The 20,621-nt window shown below is 36.4% G+C and overlaps 3 protein-coding genes and 5 non-coding genes across 8 annotated transcripts; all 8 read right to left on the minus strand.

Moving 5' to 3' along the window:
* Nucleotides 1-2,549: 2,549 nt before the first annotated feature.
* On the minus strand, nt 2,550-2,691 carry LOC125202902 (small nucleolar RNA F1/F2/snoR5a). The gene has a single exon (XR_007173233.2). It is a non-coding gene; the product is annotated as a small nucleolar RNA F1/F2/snoR5a (small nucleolar RNA).
* Nucleotides 2,692-2,740: 49 nt separating this feature from the next.
* LOC125202877 (small nucleolar RNA Z196/R39/R59 family) lies at nt 2,741-2,826 on the minus strand. The gene has a single exon (XR_007173214.1). It is a non-coding gene; the product is annotated as a small nucleolar RNA Z196/R39/R59 family (small nucleolar RNA).
* Nucleotides 2,827-2,875: 49 nt separating this feature from the next.
* LOC125202876 (small nucleolar RNA Z195/SNORD33/SNORD32 family) lies at nt 2,876-2,959 on the minus strand. The gene has a single exon (XR_007173213.2). It is a non-coding gene; the product is annotated as a small nucleolar RNA Z195/SNORD33/SNORD32 family (small nucleolar RNA).
* A 44-nt stretch (nt 2,960-3,003) lies between these two features.
* On the minus strand, nt 3,004-3,095 carry LOC125202910 (small nucleolar RNA U31b). Its single transcript, XR_007173240.2, has one exon. It is a non-coding gene; the product is annotated as a small nucleolar RNA U31b (small nucleolar RNA).
* An 81-nt stretch (nt 3,096-3,176) lies between these two features.
* On the minus strand, nt 3,177-3,266 carry LOC125202909 (small nucleolar RNA U31b). Its single transcript, XR_007173239.1, has one exon. It is a non-coding gene; the product is annotated as a small nucleolar RNA U31b (small nucleolar RNA).
* Nucleotides 3,267-4,860: 1,594 nt separating this feature from the next.
* On the minus strand, nt 4,861-6,469 carry LOC125202407 (uncharacterized). The gene is made up of 2 exons (XM_048100797.2): nt 6,137-6,469; nt 4,861-5,974 (listed from the first exon to the last, which is right to left on the minus strand). The coding sequence occupies exon 2, from the start codon at nt 5,968-5,970 to the stop codon at nt 5,080-5,082; it is 891 nt and encodes a 296-aa protein (XP_047956754.2). The 5' UTR covers nt 5,971-5,974; nt 6,137-6,469; the 3' UTR covers nt 4,861-5,079.
* A 238-nt stretch (nt 6,470-6,707) lies between these two features.
* On the minus strand, nt 6,708-10,798 carry LOC125222862 (AMP-dependent synthetase and ligase family protein). The gene is made up of 6 exons (XM_048125750.2): nt 9,706-10,798; nt 8,154-8,343; nt 7,466-7,611; nt 7,315-7,382; nt 7,084-7,186; nt 6,708-7,001 (listed from the first exon to the last, which is right to left on the minus strand). The coding sequence occupies exons 1-6, from the start codon at nt 10,735-10,737 to the stop codon at nt 6,876-6,878; spliced, it is 1,665 nt and encodes a 554-aa protein (XP_047981707.2). The 5' UTR covers nt 10,738-10,798; the 3' UTR covers nt 6,708-6,875.
* A 7,622-nt stretch (nt 10,799-18,420) lies between these two features.
* Nucleotides 18,421-20,606, minus strand: LOC125211631 (mitochondrial pyruvate carrier 1-like). Its single transcript, XM_048111512.2, has 5 exons — nt 20,448-20,606; nt 19,142-19,258; nt 19,006-19,060; nt 18,777-18,912; nt 18,421-18,667 (listed from the first exon to the last, which is right to left on the minus strand). Exons 2-5 carry the CDS (start codon nt 19,232-19,234, stop codon nt 18,628-18,630), a joined length of 324 nt encoding a protein of 107 aa, XP_047967469.1. The 5' UTR covers nt 19,235-19,258; nt 20,448-20,606; the 3' UTR covers nt 18,421-18,627.
* Between the last annotated feature and the right edge of the window lie 15 nt (nt 20,607-20,621).

Raw genomic sequence — 20,621 nt, forward strand, 5'->3', positions numbered from 1 at the left:
CCCAACAAGATGATTGAGAGACAGCTGAATATAACTAGATGAACAACTAAATTTGCACTCCCTTCATTCACCATTAGGAATTAGGAGTCTCATTTGAGTTTGACACGAATTTTAAGAAATATAAAGAAAAGTTAGCAAGAAAAGATTGTGGATTGTGAGTCTCATTTTTATATATTAATTTTATAATTGAATAGAAGTGAAATGAGTTAGTGGAAAGTGAGTTTACCTACTAAAAGTGAACTGGAACTCCTAATAACGGACGGACTAAAATGACAAATCAAGACTCTTAATGTGGACGGAGGAAGTACAACTTGATTATATGTATGATCATAGATGATTGTCAAGATATTTTCTCTATGTAAGACTAATTACATGTATGATCATAGATGACTCCCAAGATATTTTCTCTATGTAACACTACTAGTTGACACGGGTTATGAATTAATCCTGATAGCATTCACAATCTTTCTATATTATTACCCTTTTACTATATGCCAAATAGAATGCCAATTGTTAATGCTACATTATTAATGCTACATTATTTTCCTCCAATTTTCTAGATGCCAATTGTTATTCGGCTTCTCATTTCTCACTCCTATTATTTTCTTTTTCTTTTTTTCTTAACCTTTATCTTCTAAAAAGTGTTATCTATTTTTGTGATATTAACTGACGTCATGGCTATTACTACTTATCAATTTGTAAAAAAGACAAGAGTAAACAAACTCAAAGAATACTGATAGTGCTTTTATTGATCGAGTTCATCACCTTTATAATTTCAGTTTATTTATCAATACAAAAGTGTTTTGTCTGAATGAATAAATAGATCCATTATTAATTCCATTTTTTGTCAAAAGCCGGCCAAATCTATTCTTTTAAACGAAGAAAAATAAGCATCTATCGCATTTGATTCCATTTCTCTCTCCGTTTGAGGTGGTTTTGCCAGATATTGGATATTCTACAACACCAATAAAATTATGTACCACTGTACTATTATTGTTGATTGGAGTACTCATATAATTCTGTAAATCGATTATGACATATTTAAGAAAACATATGCAGATATAAATTAATTCTCAATGTTTGTTCCGTAAATTAAAAATGTTCTAAAGAAATACTGCCTCCGTCCCCGATTAAGAACCATACTTTAATCGAGCCTGAGTTTTAAGAAATATAAAGAAAAGTTGGTTGAAAAAGTCAGTAGAATGTGAGACCCATTTCTTTATATTGATTTTATAATAAAATGTAAGTGAATTGAGTTAGTGGAATATGAGACCTACTTACTATTTATGGTAAAAATGAAGTGACTGGGAACAATCCGAAATGAAAAAAGTGTGACTCATAATGGGGAACGGAAGGAGTACAACATATTCGCACCAAATTCAAAAAATTTCCTTTTTTCAAGAAAAAATCTTCTATTCTAAAACGTCTTTGCTGTCATCAACAATACTCAAATCAAACGATTTCATCTCAAGGTGTGTACTCTTACTGCATGAACAATTTCAAATTGGTTAAAAAGATTTAATCATGTGGAATTTGATGATCAAAGGCTGCATCTGCTGCAGGACAATAGAAATGGCCCTGAATTTATTCAATGCCTGAGAGGAACATTGCTTCTTGGTCAACAATGATCAGCATGTTTCTTAACAAACAGGGTGGTCGAGGAGGGGCAAGGGCTGTTCGCTGGCAGTGATCCATGGCTTTTTTACAAAAAGGGAGAGCAGGGGAGGAGGAGAGTTCAATGTTTGAGCCAATGCCAGATATAAATGTGATCTCAATCACATGAGAAGATCTTGTGGACTACGATGATCAGCAGACTCGATCACATGAGAAGGAAACACAGTGTTCGCAGAGATGGTAGGGATCGGAGTGAAATCAACAAGCACTCTAATGGTCTTTTTAATATGGAATGCTCGACTCGATCTTCTTCCCACCAAAAATCCAAGAAATCTTCACCGAATCAATCAAAACCGAAACAGGAAGGCATTAACTTAGTTACTATTTTAATGGTTACTTCTTTTGGGCTAGATTATTTTTAAGCCAAATGAACAGAATTTTATAGATAAACCATTACATGCTCAAATTAGACCACTTTGATTGTTCCAAAAGAGACTCAGAAAGATTTTGTTGTGACTAAGGCCACTTTCATTGATCCAATAGGCTCATTTGACATTTCATTGCAAAAATTGAAGCCATGTCAGATTAGTAGCATTAGTAATTTTTAGTTTAATTTGTCACTCGTCACATTTCCATATTCATTGCTGCAGTATTATTTTTTGAACAATTATAATTTGCATTTAGTATTTGAAAGTAGTGATCCTGCATATTTTTCGATCAAGTTCCATTCACATTTAGCAGCGAAATATTACAAGAATTCAAATAACAGGGAAAAGATTTAGATAATCAATTGACAATACAATAAAATTCATTTTTACCTGTTTAATCCAATTAAATATGCAATACAATTGGCAAAAAATAACATCTCAAAAGGGCATATTTGGAATTTATAAAAAATAAAAAAGGATATAGAAATAAATGAAATCTTTGAATGAATATGTAGACAGGAAAAAAGTAACAGAAAGCTTATTGTAAGGAAGCAATCTGTGTCGCAAGGTCTGTTCAAATTGGTTTATGCCCTCAAAAACGAAACATCAAGAAATTAATAGTCCTTGACATTAGATACCATGGGCATAAATCAAACAATTCTTTTAGAAAAGTAGAATAAAAATAAATTGGTACCAGGAGCAATCTCAGTCGAAAGATGGTGAATTTGTTTTTGATAATCACTGGATATCAGTCAATTGACAACAAATTTCATCATAGATTGCAATTTGCAAAAAAAATTTGAAAAACTATGGATAAACTTAGAGATAAGAACACGAGATCAGATGGTAGTGCATGAAAGTATTCATCATTCAAATGCAGATAATATCTATATGGGTAGATTATCATCATATCTCGTGCAGAATATCTCAAAAATTTGTAAAAAATTAAAAATTAGGAGAGGAATCAGATTAGAAGTGTCAATCACCACATTACAACTAATTTTTAGATGCAAATTAAGCCTGGGGCGACAAAAATCAATCATCATATAACTCAAAATCCCAAATACCATAAAATCTGCAAAATCAATCTCAGATCTAAAATAATGGAACATCACTACGAAAATGTTAGGAGAGGGATCAGAATTTTAAAGTGTCAATCACCACGTTGCAACTAATTTTAGATGCAAATTAAGCCTGGGGCGACAATTATCAATCTTCATATCCCTCTCAAAAAATAAAACGGCGATTGAAAGGAATTTGAATAAATTGAAATCAGACTAAGATTAGTAGAAAGGGGAAGAGTAGTAGCTTTGGAGCTGGACGGAGCTATAAATCGGGACGGCGGCGGAAGGCCGTGGTGATTTGTGCCTTGTGAGCTGCTTTCCTCCGCCGCTGTGTTTTATGGAAGAAGTGAAACGGCGAATGGTTTATATAGAAATTAATTTTGGATTAGGGTTTTTAGGGTTTAGAACATATACGGTTAGGATCGCTGCGGAAATATCAACGGTGGAAAAGTTTGAATGCATTTGGAGATTTGTGGGAGGCGTCGCACCTGAAAAATCATTATTAAAAAAAAAAAGTTTACTTGCACGTAAAAATACACGAACTTTCAACATTTTTTATTTTTTCTCATAAACTTTATTTTGAATACAAATGATAAACTTTAAACTTTTCTAATTTTTCTCCTAAATTAAAAATTAAAGTTGATGTGGCATATTAAAACTATATTATTTTTATTTTATAAATTAACAAAATTGAAATTAAACTTCCATATCATCATTCTGCCATCTCATTTATCTCTCTCACTTCGTTCTTCCTGGATTTCATTTTAAATTTCTATAAATGAAAATGATTTTATAGCAATTCTAGTTGAAAAGAAACAATATTTCTATCACAATTTCTAAGCTTATTTGTGAGGGTTTGGAAAACAAGAAAGGTTGGAGTTCAAGAAAATATGAAGGGTCTCGGTGCCATTGTGGGAATCGATGGAGAAAACTGATGAATTATGCTAGGACCATCTGTAGTAGCTTTTTGTTCTTATTTTGGTTTTCATTTCAAATCCATTTGAGTAAATGAAAGATTTGGATATGGTATTTGGGAAGAAAGAAGATGGCAAGAAAAGATGTCAGGAGAGCAGGAGACAAAATGGGAGAGCCGAGAGAGGATGTGAATCATGTGATGATATGAAATTTTAATTTCATTTTTTTCAAATAGTAAAATAAAAATAATATAGTTTCAATTGCCACATAAGTTTTAATATGCCACATCAGCTTTGATTTTTAATTTAGGAGAAAAATCAAAAAAGTTTAAAGTTCATGCATTTATATTCAAAAAATAAAGTTTAGAGGAAATAACAAAAAAATGTTGCAAATTTGTGTATTTACATGCAAATAACCCAAAAAAAAATTCAACATATGTATTTTAAAAATTTTAAGCATATTCTATTTATAATATAAACATATATATAAAAAAATAATGATTTTAATCATGTGAAAAACATAAAATTCAAAGTTTAAAATATTTTTAAATAGTTCAAAAATTACAAATCCCTCCATGACACGGTTGTTGTGTTGCTCGACGAACTCAAAACATTCAACACAATACAAATAAGCGATTTATAGGTAAAATTATGTTACAGACCACATATGAATGCTACTATAAGGAAATTTATCCCGTTGGCCGTGAACTCTGCTTGGAACGTGTTCTTCCGTTTGGCCGTGAACATACAAGTTCCGATAGATTTAAATTGGTACATATGTTTCTTGCATAGAAGCTTCATATTACAAGTCTCAAGGTTTTAACAGAGACAAACAAATACTAACATAAAACTTGGAGCTTTTATTATTTTGTGAAACCAGCTGCCAATATATTTACATTAAGCCATTACCAGGTAATTTCTACTCCCTAGGATTTTAAACATCCACTTTCCAACCTAAATTCAAAGCACAACAAAAAACAAAATATGTATAAAACTTAGCATCTCTACTCAAGATGGGAAATACAAGTCTACTTGAGACCTCATTAATTATGTGAGATCTCATTTTGCAAGTGCTGGGGATGGAGACTCAGCTTCTTCTTCACTTGCTTTTGGTGAGGCAGAGTAATCCTCAGTTGCTCCTTTTTCCCTTTGCACACCCTCACCCTTCTTTCCACCCGTATCTTCTTCCTCTTTGCCCTTTCCTTTCTCCGCGTCCTCACCCTTGCTCTCGTCCTCTTTTTTCTTCTCTTTGCCTTCTTCCTTTGTCTTCTTTTTCTTTGTCTCCTTGCCCTCACCACCTTCCTTCTTCGTCTTCTCCTTCCCTTTTTCCTCGCCACCACCATCTTCCTTCTCCTTCTTCTTCGTCTTCTTCTTATCCTTTTCCTTTGCTTCCTCACCACCTTTTTCCTTTGCTTCCTCACCACCACCACTGCCCTTCTCCTCCTCTTTCTTCGCTGTCGTCTTCTCTTTTACCTTGTCACCGCCATCCTTTGTCTCGGTTTTCTTGCTATCATCCACCTTTGTCTCGGTTTTCTTGCTATCATCCACCTTTTTCTCTTCTCTCTTGATATCCCAATCACCTTTTGCTATCTTTTTTTTATCAGACGTCTTTTCACCTTCTTCTTTCGGCTTCTCCTTCTCCTTCTCTGCATCCTTTTCCTTGGCATCGCCGCCCTCTTCTGCCTTGGTGGCATTCTGGCCATCCAATTCGCCGACTAGGGTTGTCGTCCTCGGCTTGAGATCCTTCCTCCCTAGCTTGATATCGCCGGCAGCGCGCAGCTTCTGGGAGAGCTTGATGCCGTGCTGAGAAAAGGATCCGGCATCGCTGGGGTGAGGCATCTGGTAAAGCACCAACCAGATGCAAACCCCAAGGAGCACAGACACCTGCAACACATGCTTCACCTTCATCCCTTTGCTCCTCTGATTCCTACGTGGCGATTGCCTCAACATTGTTCTACAGTCAATACAAAACTAAAATGATCAATCATGCATAAACACATGCATCAAATTTTGATTATAATCAATGTGATCTGATCATTTTGCTGATTGAATCTGAATCTCAATTCAACAAAAAATGAACAAGGAAAAATACAAGATTAATCAGGATAAAATATACCTGGAGTTGTGTAGATTCCTGTTCGTAGCAAAAACAATTTTCTAAATGATTAGGAAAGAACGAAGCTTTGGAAACTCGCAAAATAGGTTGAGCGATTGGAAGAAAAATGTATGGTGAATATACCAGAAATAGTGCACAAATTTGCATCATCGATGAGATATGTGGCGTCGTATTGTTTGTGGGATATTATGGATATGATGAAATTCTCTAGTGTATAATTCGCATAGATTAATAAAATAGTGGTTTAATTAATTATTAAAAAATAATAATATGCTTTATTTTTGCATATTAATAATTTTGGTGGAAAGAATAAGAGTGAATAGTGTCTCACAAGAATATGCATTATTGGTTGGATAGGAGTTTTAATGAAACCTCCATGAGTCTTTGACACACTACTGAACAATATGAAAGATATAATTACCAAACAAATTTAAAGCAAAGTGAGAAAACGAAGGGTACAATGAACAATTTAATTCGACTAACTGGCATCAACTGTTTTTGCTGACTGAAATCGGAAAAGATGAAAATTCACATGCCAATAACGGGCAAAATTTACAAGCTCCAACTACAGTTAAACAAAACACCAAAAGTTTCATTTATCTATTTTCACTTCGGCATTTAATTATTGGGCGATTACAGGAAGGAAAAAAAGGAAGAATTGGTAACAAGAATGTTGCAATGTAACATATGTTTCCTTCTAAATCGAGAGCTACCAACAGAATGTGATGTATTTGTCTTTCTACAATTTAGATGAAGAAGCGGAGAGAGCAAGACGAACCAGCTCGCGCCGCAAGATCTTTCCTGCTGGAGATTTTGGGATTGCATCCACAAATGCAACGCGTCGAATCTTCTTATATGGAGCAACCTGTGTAGCATAGAACATCGTGAGATAATTTAGCACCTTTAAACAAGTGGAAGAGTAGAGATTAGGAGGTAAGTCGACTTGCCTGTTTCGCGATTAACTCCATTAGTTGAGATGAGGTGATGGTGGCACCGGGTTTTCGCACAACATAGGCCATGGGAATCTGACCGGCTTCTTCATCAGGATATCTGCTCTCGGACACGGATAGCAAAAGCCAATGAGAAGTAGCAAATCAACACAATCAAAATCTTTAAGCCGTTCGAATGAGTGCATTAAGTGATAGTTAAAACTAGAATCAAGAGGTGAGAACGTTTACGGGATCACTGCTGCGTCAGCAATTTGAGGAATCGACTGAAGTAAATGTTCCAGCTCTGCTGGAGGAACCTGCAGAAGAAACATGTCATTCAGCGACGAAATAAACCCATTGCTAATCCGATCCCAACCAAAAAAAGTTTAAAAAGGATCACCTGATATCCCTTGTATTTTATCAATTCTTTCAACCTATCAACGATGTAGAGTAAACCATCAGAGTCGAAATAACAAAGATCCCCAGTCTTTAACCACCCTTCTGGATCCAACGTTGCAGCTGTAGCTGCCTCGTCTCCTGCATAACCTGTGAGAGTCGCACATTGAGCTCATTAAATTATACTTATATCATATAGATCATCTTGTAGTTCAAATTTTAATCCAGTCCAAGAGATATAATCTAAGACATTCTATATGCAATTTAAAACACCAGGGCCTCTCTTGTCCAATTTCCATGATCACCGTCTCCTGAATATTGCTCATCAAACCAGCCAACACTTACGGATTCAATTCAACACACTATTATGATTCATCCACTTCTATTTTTACATTTTCGCATCAAGACACAAAGAAGGTTGTTGATCAACTCCATTGGCAGGTACCTCATCCGAGCAGGCATAGACTGTCCGATCAGATACATTTAGTTTCATGTTTTCATTCATTTAGGAGATAAACAAGTAAAAACACATATATATGCTTCTACCCTAATGAGTAGAGTGAACCAATTTGAGCACTTGTTAAACAAGGATAGTTTTCTAACCATGAACAGGACATGAATTACACGGGCAACTGACAATATCTTTAGAACCTGAAAACGCTAGGAAAACATCAGGTCATTTAATCAAGTACCTTTCATAATTGCAGGTCCTCGTAGCCATAACTCGCCACGCTGTCCAGGAGGTAAGGACTCCCCACTCTCAGGATCAACTATCTTGGCTTCCATGTTCTCAGCCAAGCGGCCTACAGATCCATATCGCTTGACCTCGTCAGGTTCAGTTGAGCGCGTGACCCCTCCTGCAGTCTCAGTCATACCATAGCCCTAGAGAAAACAATATTACTACTAAAATAATTTAAAGTACACTCAAAATGAACAACAGCCAAGCAACAATAAGTAAAACCAAAAGAAAGTATTCCTTAAAATGACTTATTTTCCCCTAGAGCTTAGAAGTCTGAATATTTAAAATGAACACAAGTCCATGAATTTTCTGGAAATATGTGGTTCGAACTATTCTTCCTCAGTCCAATTTTTGGAAATATTCGGTTGCGACTATGCAGTCAACCTATTTTGGAACTTATCTAGAATACACTATACAAAATGCAATAAGTCTAATACATTTGCCATTGAATCTCGAGTTAATTCAACCATGCTGGAAGATTTCACGATGTCGATCTTATAGTGAATTAAAGAGGTTTAAAAGGTAATTTTCCTATACCACTCTATATCGGAACTCTAAGTCCTCAAGCCGGAACATAGTCAAGGATCATAAAGATTTTTTTATAAAAACAGGACAAGGAAGGTATAATGCTCGATGGCCCAATCGAAACCAGAATGACAAAAACATATGATGAGCTTCTTAATAGTTTAATTCAAGTCATTAATGAATGATATAGGCAGAAAAGCATTCTCTTCCAAATTTGAAATAAAGTTCTCAGCGTATCCAAATTTAAGCTCTTCAGCCAAACTACCAAATGCACCTCTCTCTCTCTCTCTCTCTCTCTCTCACACACACACACACACTGTAAAGAATTCATGGTTTTTAAAATGGATCCACGTGTTACATTTCCTAAACTTCCAATCTTACCCATAAACGGTCACAAATAGACAAATGTGCATACCTCAGATATAAACTAGCATAAGCCAAGTCCTTACAATAGTGCTCTATTAAGATAACAAAAACTTCAACATCCAACAAATTATAGAATAAAGCACAAATTGACCAGGCACATGCACATCCCACTCAACAACCCAAAATATTGTGTCAACAAAGTACAGCATCTAGTTGCCTGAAAAGTACTAATTGTTACCACCAAAAAAGAAAATTTGCTTTTAAGAGAGAATATGCAGATACACCAATAATACACAAAAGGATTAAGCCAATTAAATACTCCATCTGTTCATAGCAGTTTTGTCATTTTGGTACGTTCTGCAGTAGTGGAGCCATTTGTTTTTTTAAATAAAAGTCAACACATTTCTTTTCACTTACTACTTTTTCCTCATTACTTTATTTATTCTGTCTTTGTTCATCTAACTTTTTCATTTCTTACTTTATTCTTCATTTATTTTAACTCATTTAAAACAATTTTTTTAAATTCGCATGTGAAAAAGAAATGCTTCCACTGCAACGGTGCGGAGGGAGTAGTACTACTGCGCAAAAATGGCAGAAAATCTGCGTTTGCGCACCTGAATAAGATCCACGTTGGGGAATCTAGCCTTGAAGCGCTCGGCGACATCCTCACCCAGCGGTGCGCCGCCCGATCCCAGCAGCTGCAGCGAGCTCAGGTCATACTTGTCCACCAAATCCGACTTCACCATCGCCACGATGACCGGCGGCGCCACCGGGATATACATCACTCTGTACCTCTGAACCGCCTCCAGCATCTTCACGAAATCGAACTTCCCCATCAGCACCAGGCTCTCCCCTATCGCCGCCGCCCTAATCAGCATGAAGAATCCGAAAACGTGGAACAGCGGCAGCGTGAACAGCGACACGGGATGCTCGAAAACGCCGCGTTTCGCGTCGTCGGATAATTTCTTATGGTAGTATCCCGCTATCACCGCGATCAGGTTGCGGTGAGTCAACACCACCGCTTTTACTTTACCAGTGGTGCCGGACGAGTAGAGGATCGCGGCGGGATCGGACTGTTTCACGGCGGCGGTGGTGTTGGTGTCGGTGATTGGAGACCTAAATTGAAGCATGGAGAGGAATTCAGGGGAATCGAGGAGGAGGACGGGGAGATTTGGGGGAATTTTGTGAGCTAATGCTGAGGTGGTGAAGGCGATTGAGGGTTTGCTGAGCTGGATTTGGTGTGCCAGCTCGGATTGGGGGGCGAGGGGGTTGGAGGGGGAGACGACGACGCCGAGGGAGAGGAGGGCGAAGTAGAGGACGGGGATGTGAAACGAGGGCGGGGAGAGGACGAAAGCGACGTCGTTTAGGGAGATGAGTGAGGTGAGGGAGGAGGAGAGGGAGGTGACGCGCTGGAGGAAGGCGGAGTAGGTGAGGCGGTCGGCGGAGTCGGCGTCGATGAGGAATGCGGTGGTGGAGAGGGCGGCGGAGGTGGGGTTGGCGGGGGAGTGGAGGAGGGAGAGGGCGTAGGAGGAGATGGAGAGGGGGGATGAGGGCGGAGGGAGGGGGGAGGGGGGGAAGAGGCTGTGATAGATTCTGGTTGCGGAGCAGTAGCCGGTTTTGGGGTGGGTGGATTGAGTTTCCGCCATGGAAATCGGAGGTGATTGCTGCTGGAGATTGAGGTGATTGTGAAGCTGAGGAAGAAGGAGTGTATACTTAAATGACAAACGTGAATCGTCACTCTATTTATTTATTCAATATACTTTTGGAATTACATCAGCGGATTTATTTAACAATAGTACTAGTAAAACTTTTTGTGTAATGACGTGGCTGCCATTTCTCCAAGTTCATTATTTATTCCGAGTAACAACTGATGCAACTTCAAAGTTTAAAATACTTATATCGTCATTTTTAATAAACAAAATACTAACTCCATCCTCTAATTGGCGCAAGTTAACTTGGCACGAGATTTAGTAAAAAAGCAAATGAAAAAAGTTAGTAAAATATGAATCATATTTTTATACTTCCTTTATTTCCGATTAATTATCACTTTTTGACCGTGCATAGGTTTTAAGAAATGTACAGAAAAATTAGATTGAAAAAGTTAATGGAATGTGAGATACATTTTTTTATATTGATTTTATAATAAAATGTGAGTGAAATGAGTTAGTGGAATATGAGTGTGACAATTATTGAAGGACGGACCAAAATGGAAAAGAGTGGCAATTAATCAAGGACAAAGGAAGTAATATAGTGAATTTATAAAATATAAATGATGAGTTAGTGGTAGATGAGATTCATTACCAAAAATAGTAAAAAGTAAGGATATCAATTAATAAGGAAACGACGAAAAAGAAAATTGGTGCCCATTAATATAGGCGGAGGGAGTAAATTGGTACTAATATTATTCTGCCCCCCAAAATTCGTAAATTAAGATAGATATAGAAGGAAAACAAGGCTAGATCCTAAAGATATAGACTAATACTCCCTCCGTCCGCGAATAGGAGTCCCATTTTTTTATTTTAGTCCGTCCGCGAATAAGAGTTCCGGTTCACTTTTACCATAAATGGTAATAGGGTCCCACCTTCCACTAACTCATTTCACTCACATTTCGTTTAAAATTAATATATACAAGTGTGACCCCTATTCCACTAACTTTTTTCCACTCACTTTTGTTAACATTTCTTAAAACCCGTGCCGCCCATGAATGGAACTCCTAATGGCGGACGGAGGGAGTTTTAGTTATTGATCCAAAATGAAAAATAAAAACTATTTTTTCGTGGAGTAGTTAGCAAAAATAGGTACTGATAGTAAATTTTACCGAGAATTGATTTTTTTCAAGAACTTTAAAGTTTAAAATTAGTTGTACAAGTAATAAATTTAGTACTCTCTTCGTCCCAAAGTTAGTTGTACAAGTAATACATTTAGTACTCTCTTCGTCCCACGATGATTGGGTAATATTCATCTTCTAATTGTTCTAATATGATTGAATCATTCTTATTTTTAGCAAAACTTTATCATTTTCAATAATACTTTATGTTATCTTTTCTCTTTTACTTTATTTTTTTTATTTACTTTAGTCTCTCCTTTTAAGTTTTTAACATATTAATTTCTTAAATTTTGTATCTAAAAATAATCTCCCGATTATATTGAAATGTAGAGAGATACAATTAGACATGGCCAAACCAAACCGGACCGCCGGTTTCTAACCGGCGGTTCGGAACCGGAACCGGAACCGGACGCCGGTTCCGGTTCGAAATCCGGTTACACGGTTTTTACGGTTCGGTTACGGTTCAAGAAATATGCAACCGGAACCGGCGGTTAACCGCCGGTTCGGAACCGCCAGTTAACCGGTTAACCGCCGGTTAACCGGTTAACCGCCGGTTAACCGGAAAAAGTAGCCGTTCGCCGATAGGTTCGTAGGGTTGCAGGGGGTAGGTCTGAAAAAGCACGGTTAACCGCCGGTTTGTGTCGGAAACCGGCGGTTTGTGTCAGAAAACCGGCGGTTCCTGACACAAAACCGCCGGTTCCCGCCGGTTCAGGCGTAGGGTTCAGGCGTAGGGTCTAGGGTTCAGGCGTAGGGTCTGAAAAGGTATCGGAAACCGCCGGCCGGTTTGTGTCAGAAAACCGCCGGTTTCTGACCGAAAACCGGCGGTTTCCGACCGTTTCAAATTTTGAATTTCAAATTTTTTTTTTTTTTTTTAAATATCAGATTTTCCCCCCATTTTTATCTATAAATACCCCCTTCTTCATCACTTCTACTCACCCCATTCTTGTGTTAACAAGGATTTCTCTCTCAATCTCCAATTCTCTATTCTCTACCTCATTCTCTCAATTTGCTCTCTACTTGTTTACTTAAGTTGTTCATCAATTTTCATAATTTGCACTTCATATTAGTTACAACTTACAACTTGTTCAACTACATTACTATAAAAAAAAATATGTCTTCTTCTCGTGGTGGTGGTGACCGTGATCGACGGGGCAAAGGAATTGCAGAAGATCAATCTACTCGTCCGAGAAAATCACGACGACCTACTCGTCGAGAAATTTTGGAGGAGGTTTCCCATGCTGAGGCTGTTCGCTTACAAGTAAGTTATAAAATATTTTGCATATTATTTTTTTTATACATAAAGTCATAACTTAATAAGTTTGAGTTCATGATTTTTCTATGTTCATCATCTTCTAAATTCTAATTCGTACATACTACGTATACTATTTGTAGATGGAAGAAGATCGTCGTGCAGCTGCAGCCATTGCACTATCCCAATTGGGTGGTCATGGCGCGGTTGGCGCCGAATCCGATGCTGATAATTACATCTCGGTCGATGATTACGATATTGATGATGTTAATGTTAATCTGAACGATGATAATGAGGACAGTGACGGTGGTGACCACGAAAATGAGGAAATGCCCCCCCCCCTTCACAAGAAGGCCGCGGAGAAAAAACTAAATATAAATCTGATATATTTGTGAAACATTTCAAAAAGGTCCCAATAGTTTCTTCCGCTAATGAAGTGCCGGTAATTTTTATGGCATATTGTAACTACTGCACCAACAAATACAAATTCAAGAAGTCCGGGGGATATGGCTCTCTCATCCGTCACATGACGACAATTCATCCCGAACTATATGGACATAGTGCTAGCCAAACCCAACTCAACTTCCAAAGTGCGAGTGCCCATGGCTCCGCCTCCGGTTCGTCTCAAACAGGTACGCCGTCCTCCGCTCTTTTAAGATATGATCATAAGCATACTACTGACGTTATGGCTAAATTTGCTGCCATGCATCATCTTCCTTTTAATGTTTATGATAATCAAGAGTACGAAGATTCGATGAAAGAGTGTTATAATTTGAACTCAAAAGACTACCTAGAACTAGTATTCAACGATCTACCAAAAATCAATATAATGAAATGAAAAAAGATTTATCACGATATTTGAGTAACTTGGGACACAAAGTGAATATTTGCTCTGATGTATGGACTGACGCTTTCCAAAAGCATGCATACATGGGAATTACGGTTCACTTTATGGACAATAGTTGGTCTTTGAACAAACGTTTAATTGCTTTTAGAGATTTTCCTACACCACACACTGCAAATGCAATTGCTTTTTTAATCATTCAAGTTTTGAATGAATATCAATTATGCAATAAGGTGTTTTCTATTGCTTTTGATAATGCAACTGCTAATACTGCAAGTATTAGCGACTTGATTGATGCGTGCTCTCCGATTATCGATGGTAAGTATTTTCATCAAAGATGTGTATGTCATATTTTGAACTTATGTGTACAAGATGCGCTTTCTTTATGGCAAAAGCATGTTGATCCTATTAGAAATGCAGTTAGAGCGATCCATTTCAAGCTTGGCAAGGCTTGGAAAAAATATTGCCGTAACAGGAACATCAGGTATACAACTTTTATAATGGATGTGTCTACTAGATGGAACTCTACATATGATTGCCTCAATTCTACTTTGGAGCATAGAGATGCTTTGTGCGATTTTTTTAGAACTAATCCCTATGGTGATATAGTTCTTACACCTAATTGTTGGGACCAAAGCATGAGTTATGTCAATTGTTCAAAGCTTTCAAAAGTGCTACCGTTGAATTATCGGGTGTTTACTATTGCACATCTGTTCGTGTGTTAGAGCATTGCATGTATATAGCACTTGGTTTTAAAACATGCATGAAAAATGCTAGATCTCGTGAGTTAATGTGTGTTTTATTTTATATGATTGAAAAATGGTTGAAGTATTTTAGTGAAATTCCAACTGTGTTTTTAATTGCTAAGTGCTTGGATCCGAAATGGAAATTAGCTGGCACAACTAAGATCTTAGATTTCTATTATCAAAATTTGCGTTCTATTGATCTTAGTCCACTTCAAAATTTGCCTTTTGATGATAATGAAACCTCGAGAGTTTTTGAACTAACCATTCCTGATAGATCACTTGTTCAAGCTCAATTTGAAAGTAGTTTGCGTACTCTCTTTGCCGAATATGAAGAAAAGTATAACCGTACCCACCAAATTCATCCACGTACACAACATGCTCCTCAACCGCAGCAATACGGCGGTTTTGGTTTTGCTTATGATGACCCCGATGCTCAATCACAATTAGCCGACTTATACGGCTGCGGCACAAGCTCAAGTTCAAGGTCCACCTCAATTGGATCGGTAAGCGAGTTAGATTTTTATTTGGAAGCACGCCACCATACTTTTAGTGATGCAGGTCTGACACCTGCCCAAATCGACGTCCTAGAGTGGTGGGGAACACACGAGAAAGATTATCCCATACTTGCGTCAATGGCTAAGGAGATCTTTGCAGTCCCGGCTTCCACTGTAGCCGTCGAGTCCGCTTTCAGTGTTGGAGCATGTGTCTTGGATGTGAGAAGAAGCAAACTCTCCGCGAGAAATATGGAAGCCGTGATGTTACTTGATGATTGGGGAAAAGCTGCAAGGAGAGCGCAAGAACCAGATTGGGATGCTCGTGAAGAGAGTGAGGAAACCTTCACCGACACCGAGGATGAAGGTGGAGAATGAAGGCCAACCGTCGTCAACCGCCAACCAACAAGGTAAGCAAGGTAAGAGAACTACGTGGACTTTGATTCCTCAATGCAATTGAGCATTAAGGATACGTAGGCACCTCAACTTAAATTTTAAATTTAAGTTGAGCTCAAGTCCTTTTCCTTTTATTTCTTTTTTTTTTCTAATTGTTTCAACTTTACTTTTAATATATTTTTTTTAAATTGTAATTTTGTATTTAAATTTTAAATTCAAGTGTATAGTTGTAGTATTGTTGTATTTTGTAACTTGTAATTGTAATATTGTATTGTAGAAATTTACATTCAAAGTTTCAAATCAATAAAATTGCAATTATTTATCGTTATCGATTCTCTTTGGATTTTACTATAGAATTGCAATAAAAGTTATAACTCTAAGATTTAAAAAAAAAAAAAAAAAAAAATCGAACCGGAACCGAACCGGAACCGGCCCGGAACTGGCGAAAAACCGGCGGTTAGTAACCGGAACCGGAACCGGCGGTTAAACCGGAACCGGATAACCGGTATCCGGGCCGGTTACGGTTCATGATTTTGACGAACCGGAACCGCCGGTTCCGAACCGGAACCGGCAGTTTTCGAACCGTGGCCACCGCTAGATACAATGAATATGCTAGAGGTATGGAGTTAATTGAAGTTGTCAGCTGTTACAAAAATGAAGGAAAACAACAATATGGAAAAAGATATAAATTGATTATTGATTACAAGGGAAATAAATTATAAACAGTGAATCTTGTCGTCTTCTTCTAATGGCAAGTCAACTATTCTATGTAATAATCTTTTCTTATTCGTCCCAGAAAAATATTATGTATTTTATTTTTGAAAAATTATTCCAATATTTTAATACCTTTATATATTAATTTATTAATAACTTATACCATCATTAAACACTACTAATAAAGTAAATATCACTATCCCACTAATATTATTTTAATTATTCTTCTTTTCATAAGATATAAATTGATTATTGATTACAAGGGAAATAAATTATAAACAGTGAATCTTGTCGTCTTCTTCTAATGGCAAGTCAACTATTCTATGTAATAATCTTTTCTTATTCGTCCCAGAAAAATATTATGTATTTTATTTTTGAAAAATTATTCCAATATTTTAATACCTTTATATATTAATTTATTAATAACTTATACCATCATTAAACACTACTAATAAAGTAAATATCACTATCCCACTGATATTATTTTAATTATTCTTCTTTTCATAAGATATAAATTGATTATTGATTACAAGGGAAATAAATTATAAACAGTGAATCTTGTCGTCTTCTTCTAATGGCAAGTCAACTATTCTATGTAATAATCTTTTCTTATTCGTCCCAGAAAAATATTATGTATTTTATTTTTGAAAAATTATTCCAATATTTTAATACCTTTATATATTAATTTATTAATAACTTATACCATCATTAAACACTACTAATAAAGTAAATATCACTATCCCACTAATATTATTTTAATTATTCTTCTTTTCATTTCTCTTACTTACCAATTTTGTCTTAATTCATGTACCATATCAATTGGCAGTAGTGGGATTTGAACTCAAACTTATTCCAGCAAGATTTGCTCTTTCGTTGCCAACTGCGTTCCTCTTGCGAGCACTATATCAATTGTTCATATTTTTATGGGACTAAGGAGTATAGAAAAATGAAATTAATGAATCAAAGATCAATTTTATAATAAGGCAATGTGTCCAAAAATAAATACTATAACAGTATCAAATTTATTCAAGCGACCATTAATAGAAAAAAAATAGGCTAGGTAGATATTCATATACTCATAGGATACACGTGATATGTTTTTTCACATTGTTAGCTGCGTGTGGCCGGAAAATGGGATAAGTAACATTGCTCATCAAAAGTAATTATTAAAATATAATACGTTACTAATCAATATTTATTATTTCATAATCAACCCTGATAAATAATTACTACTAATTAATTATAATCAGAAGTCACAATCAAAGAAAATCGACTAAATACCAATAAAATACTATATACAAAGAGATACAAAAAGCTGAGATAAAGTTTTTCACGTTCTCACCTCACTAAGACAAGAGACAAATGATGGTTTAACTTAATTGATACCTAATTGTTGTTATAATTATTCTATGAACCATTGTCTCTCGTCTATACCTAGTATCTACAATTATTTTGTTTGATTGGTTGAATTAAAATGGTAGAATGGCTTATTTTAGTAAGAGCTTCTAAATTTGATGGAGTAGGTGGATTCTACTTGTATTAGGTGCGCTCAATTTTAAGTTGTGCATTTATGTGCTTCAATTTATCACAGTACCAAATTTAATTTAGTCTCATCTTCACAACTTCACTCCTGGCAACTTACAACTTAATTACTATGAGTGTGAAAGTTCACATCATAAAAATTTAGTAATTAGTAAGAAGTTTATATCTCTATCAGTAATTCAAGCTTAATTTAGTCTTTTCTTTGATGCTTGTGCACCATGGAACTTAATTATGAAACTTCGCATCATGAAACTTGACTAGTTAGCTGTTTGAATATCAATCGATTTATAAACGAAGAATCAATAGTTACGACATAAACGAAGAATCAATAGTTATCTTTTTTTTTGCTAGACCAAGAGTATTAACCGCAAACTCAATGACTATTGTCCGTGCTGATTTATAAAGACTTTGGATGTTGGGACAATTGATCCAACGAGTCAATTCATGCAATGCCTTTACGAAAAACTTAGACATAAAGGATAGGTACGATTTAAGAAAGATGAGCAATTGAACAACTCTGTAAAAATCAAAACATCTTTCACATAAGTAAAAATCTAAGCTTGATTTGGTAAATCTTTGATACACACAAGTCTAGAGGGAGTTTTGAGGAAAAATAAAAACAAATTTGAATGATATACAAGCCTTTTATTCTCCGTTTCCATTGTTGCAGACGGAAGGTAAGCTGCGATTCCAGCTCTAGCATGAACACAAAGCACTACCATTCTATTCACTGAGGCGAGGCATCAGCTTTCTTCTCTCCCAAGTACCTAGCCATGAAGACGAACATCAGTCGCACTGTCAGTTCACAATATATGATCAGACACGCATGCATATTTCTCAAAATATAGTAGCTAGGAGCCTCGGGTCAGAGCTTACCCTTGACCCTTGGCCCAGCGGGAGAATTGATAGAGTTGCACGGTTTCATTTGAAGCATGGCAGGCAAGTAACAGATAGTTGCGCGGCTGAACCATCCAAGCAAACCTCATGAACAATGCAGAATACACGCACATTGCTGCATCATTAAACATAGAAAGAATGAAGTAGAAACAAATCCGTTTTGATATATTTTAAGATAAAAACCAATCTGTGAAATCCAACTCCAAACCTCCAGTCATGTTGCCAGAAATCATTTCCGGAGGTTTTTGCATGTCTACTAGTCCCTGCATAGTGAAACCAATCGAAACAATTGAGCATGAAATGCAATTATATTCAATAGTTTTGATCCAGGTGAAAGATCTTACAGCAATGACGAAACCCCAGTTAGCAACAGGGCCCCAAAAGTGAGTTGTTTTTGGACCAACGGGACTGTTCAAGAATGCTCTAAACGAAGCCATGGAAGAATCGGCAACTCAAGACCCCTGAACTTTTCATAATACAGATTCAGGCCTAACTTAGTGAGACACTGAGCATTGAAAGAGCAGATTACAAGAAAACAGAAAACAAAAGGTGGAATGGCAAAAGGATACCATCAAGGACTAAAATTTCATCCGAGAAGCAAGCAATCGTGGCTTGTGGTTTTAAAGATGTAACACTAAGAGTTGCAAAAGGCCAAACAGCCTCACTTATGGTGAGATAAACTGTGAATGCACAGACAAATTTGTATACTAAGGTGGCGTTCGGTTGCCATGACTATATCACGAGACTATCCATCTAGGATTAAGTTGTGGGATTATTTTAGTTGGAGGGAGAGGCTATGACTAATTATCATGAGACTATCCATCTAGGATTAAGTTGTGAGGTCAATCTTATGAACCAAACATGATACATATTTAATCATGAGATTTAGTCTTGCCAACCGAACACCCCCTAAGTTAGACGCCGGGATTTTGTCCATCATCTGATAGTGAACCAGATAGGACATTATTCTCATCTTGATAACAGACCATTACCGTTAGCATGTCGATTATAAGAGCAAAAATAATACTAGCATATAGCCGGTCGACGACAAACAACTTGTGATGCGCCCTAACAGATTCTCCATGTCAATCATTATTCAATCTCAGTTTACACTGAAAGCATGAAAGCCTCATGAAACTCAAAAATTAAATTCTAAACATTGCAATTTGAATTGGTTTATATCAAGATTTTTTGGGAAAGTATCACAAAGTTTTGGAACTAATACTAGTAACAAATTATCCACATATATTGAATAAAGAAAAAACTCTCAGCTCTGTAAACACAAAAACAGGACTAGAATATGTAATTAAGCATAAATGAGCTCGGATAGAGAAGAGAGGTGAGACCCCTATACATATGAGACTACAATCCTAAGCAAAACCCTAAAACCACAAACAATTCCACAGAAAAATTGATGGTGTAGATACTGTAAAAAGAGATCTATAATATGCTTAACATTTTTTTTTCATGGTTTTCTCTTAGATATCTCCTACAACCCATCGGAAAATGGCCTATAAACAATTCTTCACGAAATTTCAGTATCTAAATGAGATAGAAGAAAAGACGATTTGATCCAATGGTAAATCGAGATCCATAAGAACAAGAAGCCATATGCAATACACAAAATTAAATTAATGGGTTAGCTCCCACCTTTATAGATTTCTGCGTGAATGAATTGTATTACGGAGAGGGATGAGAAAAATTCGTCGAAATTTTGCAGAAAAAGACTGTTGCCCAAAAATAAGAAATTGTTCTACACTTTCACCCAAAAATGCACATGTGCTTGATAAAATAGGTATTGTAATTAAATGAAGTGGAAAGCTA

Source organism: Salvia hispanica, chromosome 2 (genome assembly GCF_029641045.1).
Source record: "Salvia hispanica isolate PSC_SH4W2 chromosome 2, Shi_PSC_v1, whole genome shotgun sequence".
NCBI classification, from domain to species: Eukaryota; Viridiplantae; Streptophyta; class Magnoliopsida; order Lamiales; family Lamiaceae; genus Salvia; species Salvia hispanica.

Bases quoted from the DNA above. Each gene is read 5' to 3' on its own strand.
- LOC125211631 (XM_048111512.2), bottom strand. From the start codon at position 19,234: ATGGCTTCGTTTAGAGCATTCTTGAACAGTCCCGTTGGTCCAAAAACA. The intron at 19,061-19,141 runs GTAAGATCTTTC...TTCACTATGCAG, and splicing joins ACTGGGGTTTCGTCATTGCT to GGACTAGTAGACATGCAAAA. The intron at 18,668-18,776 runs GTAAGCTCTGAC...CTTCATGGCTAG, and splicing joins CGCTGGGCCAAGGGTCAAGG to GTACTTGGGAGAGAAGAAAG.
- LOC125202407 (XM_048100797.2), bottom strand. From the start codon at position 5,970: ATGTTGAGGCAATCGCCACGTAGGAATCAGAGGAGCAAAGGGATGAAG.
- LOC125222862 (XM_048125750.2), bottom strand. From the start codon at position 10,737: ATGGCGGAAACTCAATCCACCCACCCCAAAACCGGCTACTGCTCCGCA. The intron at 7,187-7,314 runs GTAAACGTTCTC...GTCCGAGAGCAG, and splicing joins GCTGACGCAGCAGTGATCCC to ATATCCTGATGAAGAAGCCG. The intron at 7,002-7,083 runs GCAAGTCGACTT...TATGCTACACAG, and splicing joins TGGAGTTAATCGCGAAACAG to GTTGCTCCATATAAGAAGAT.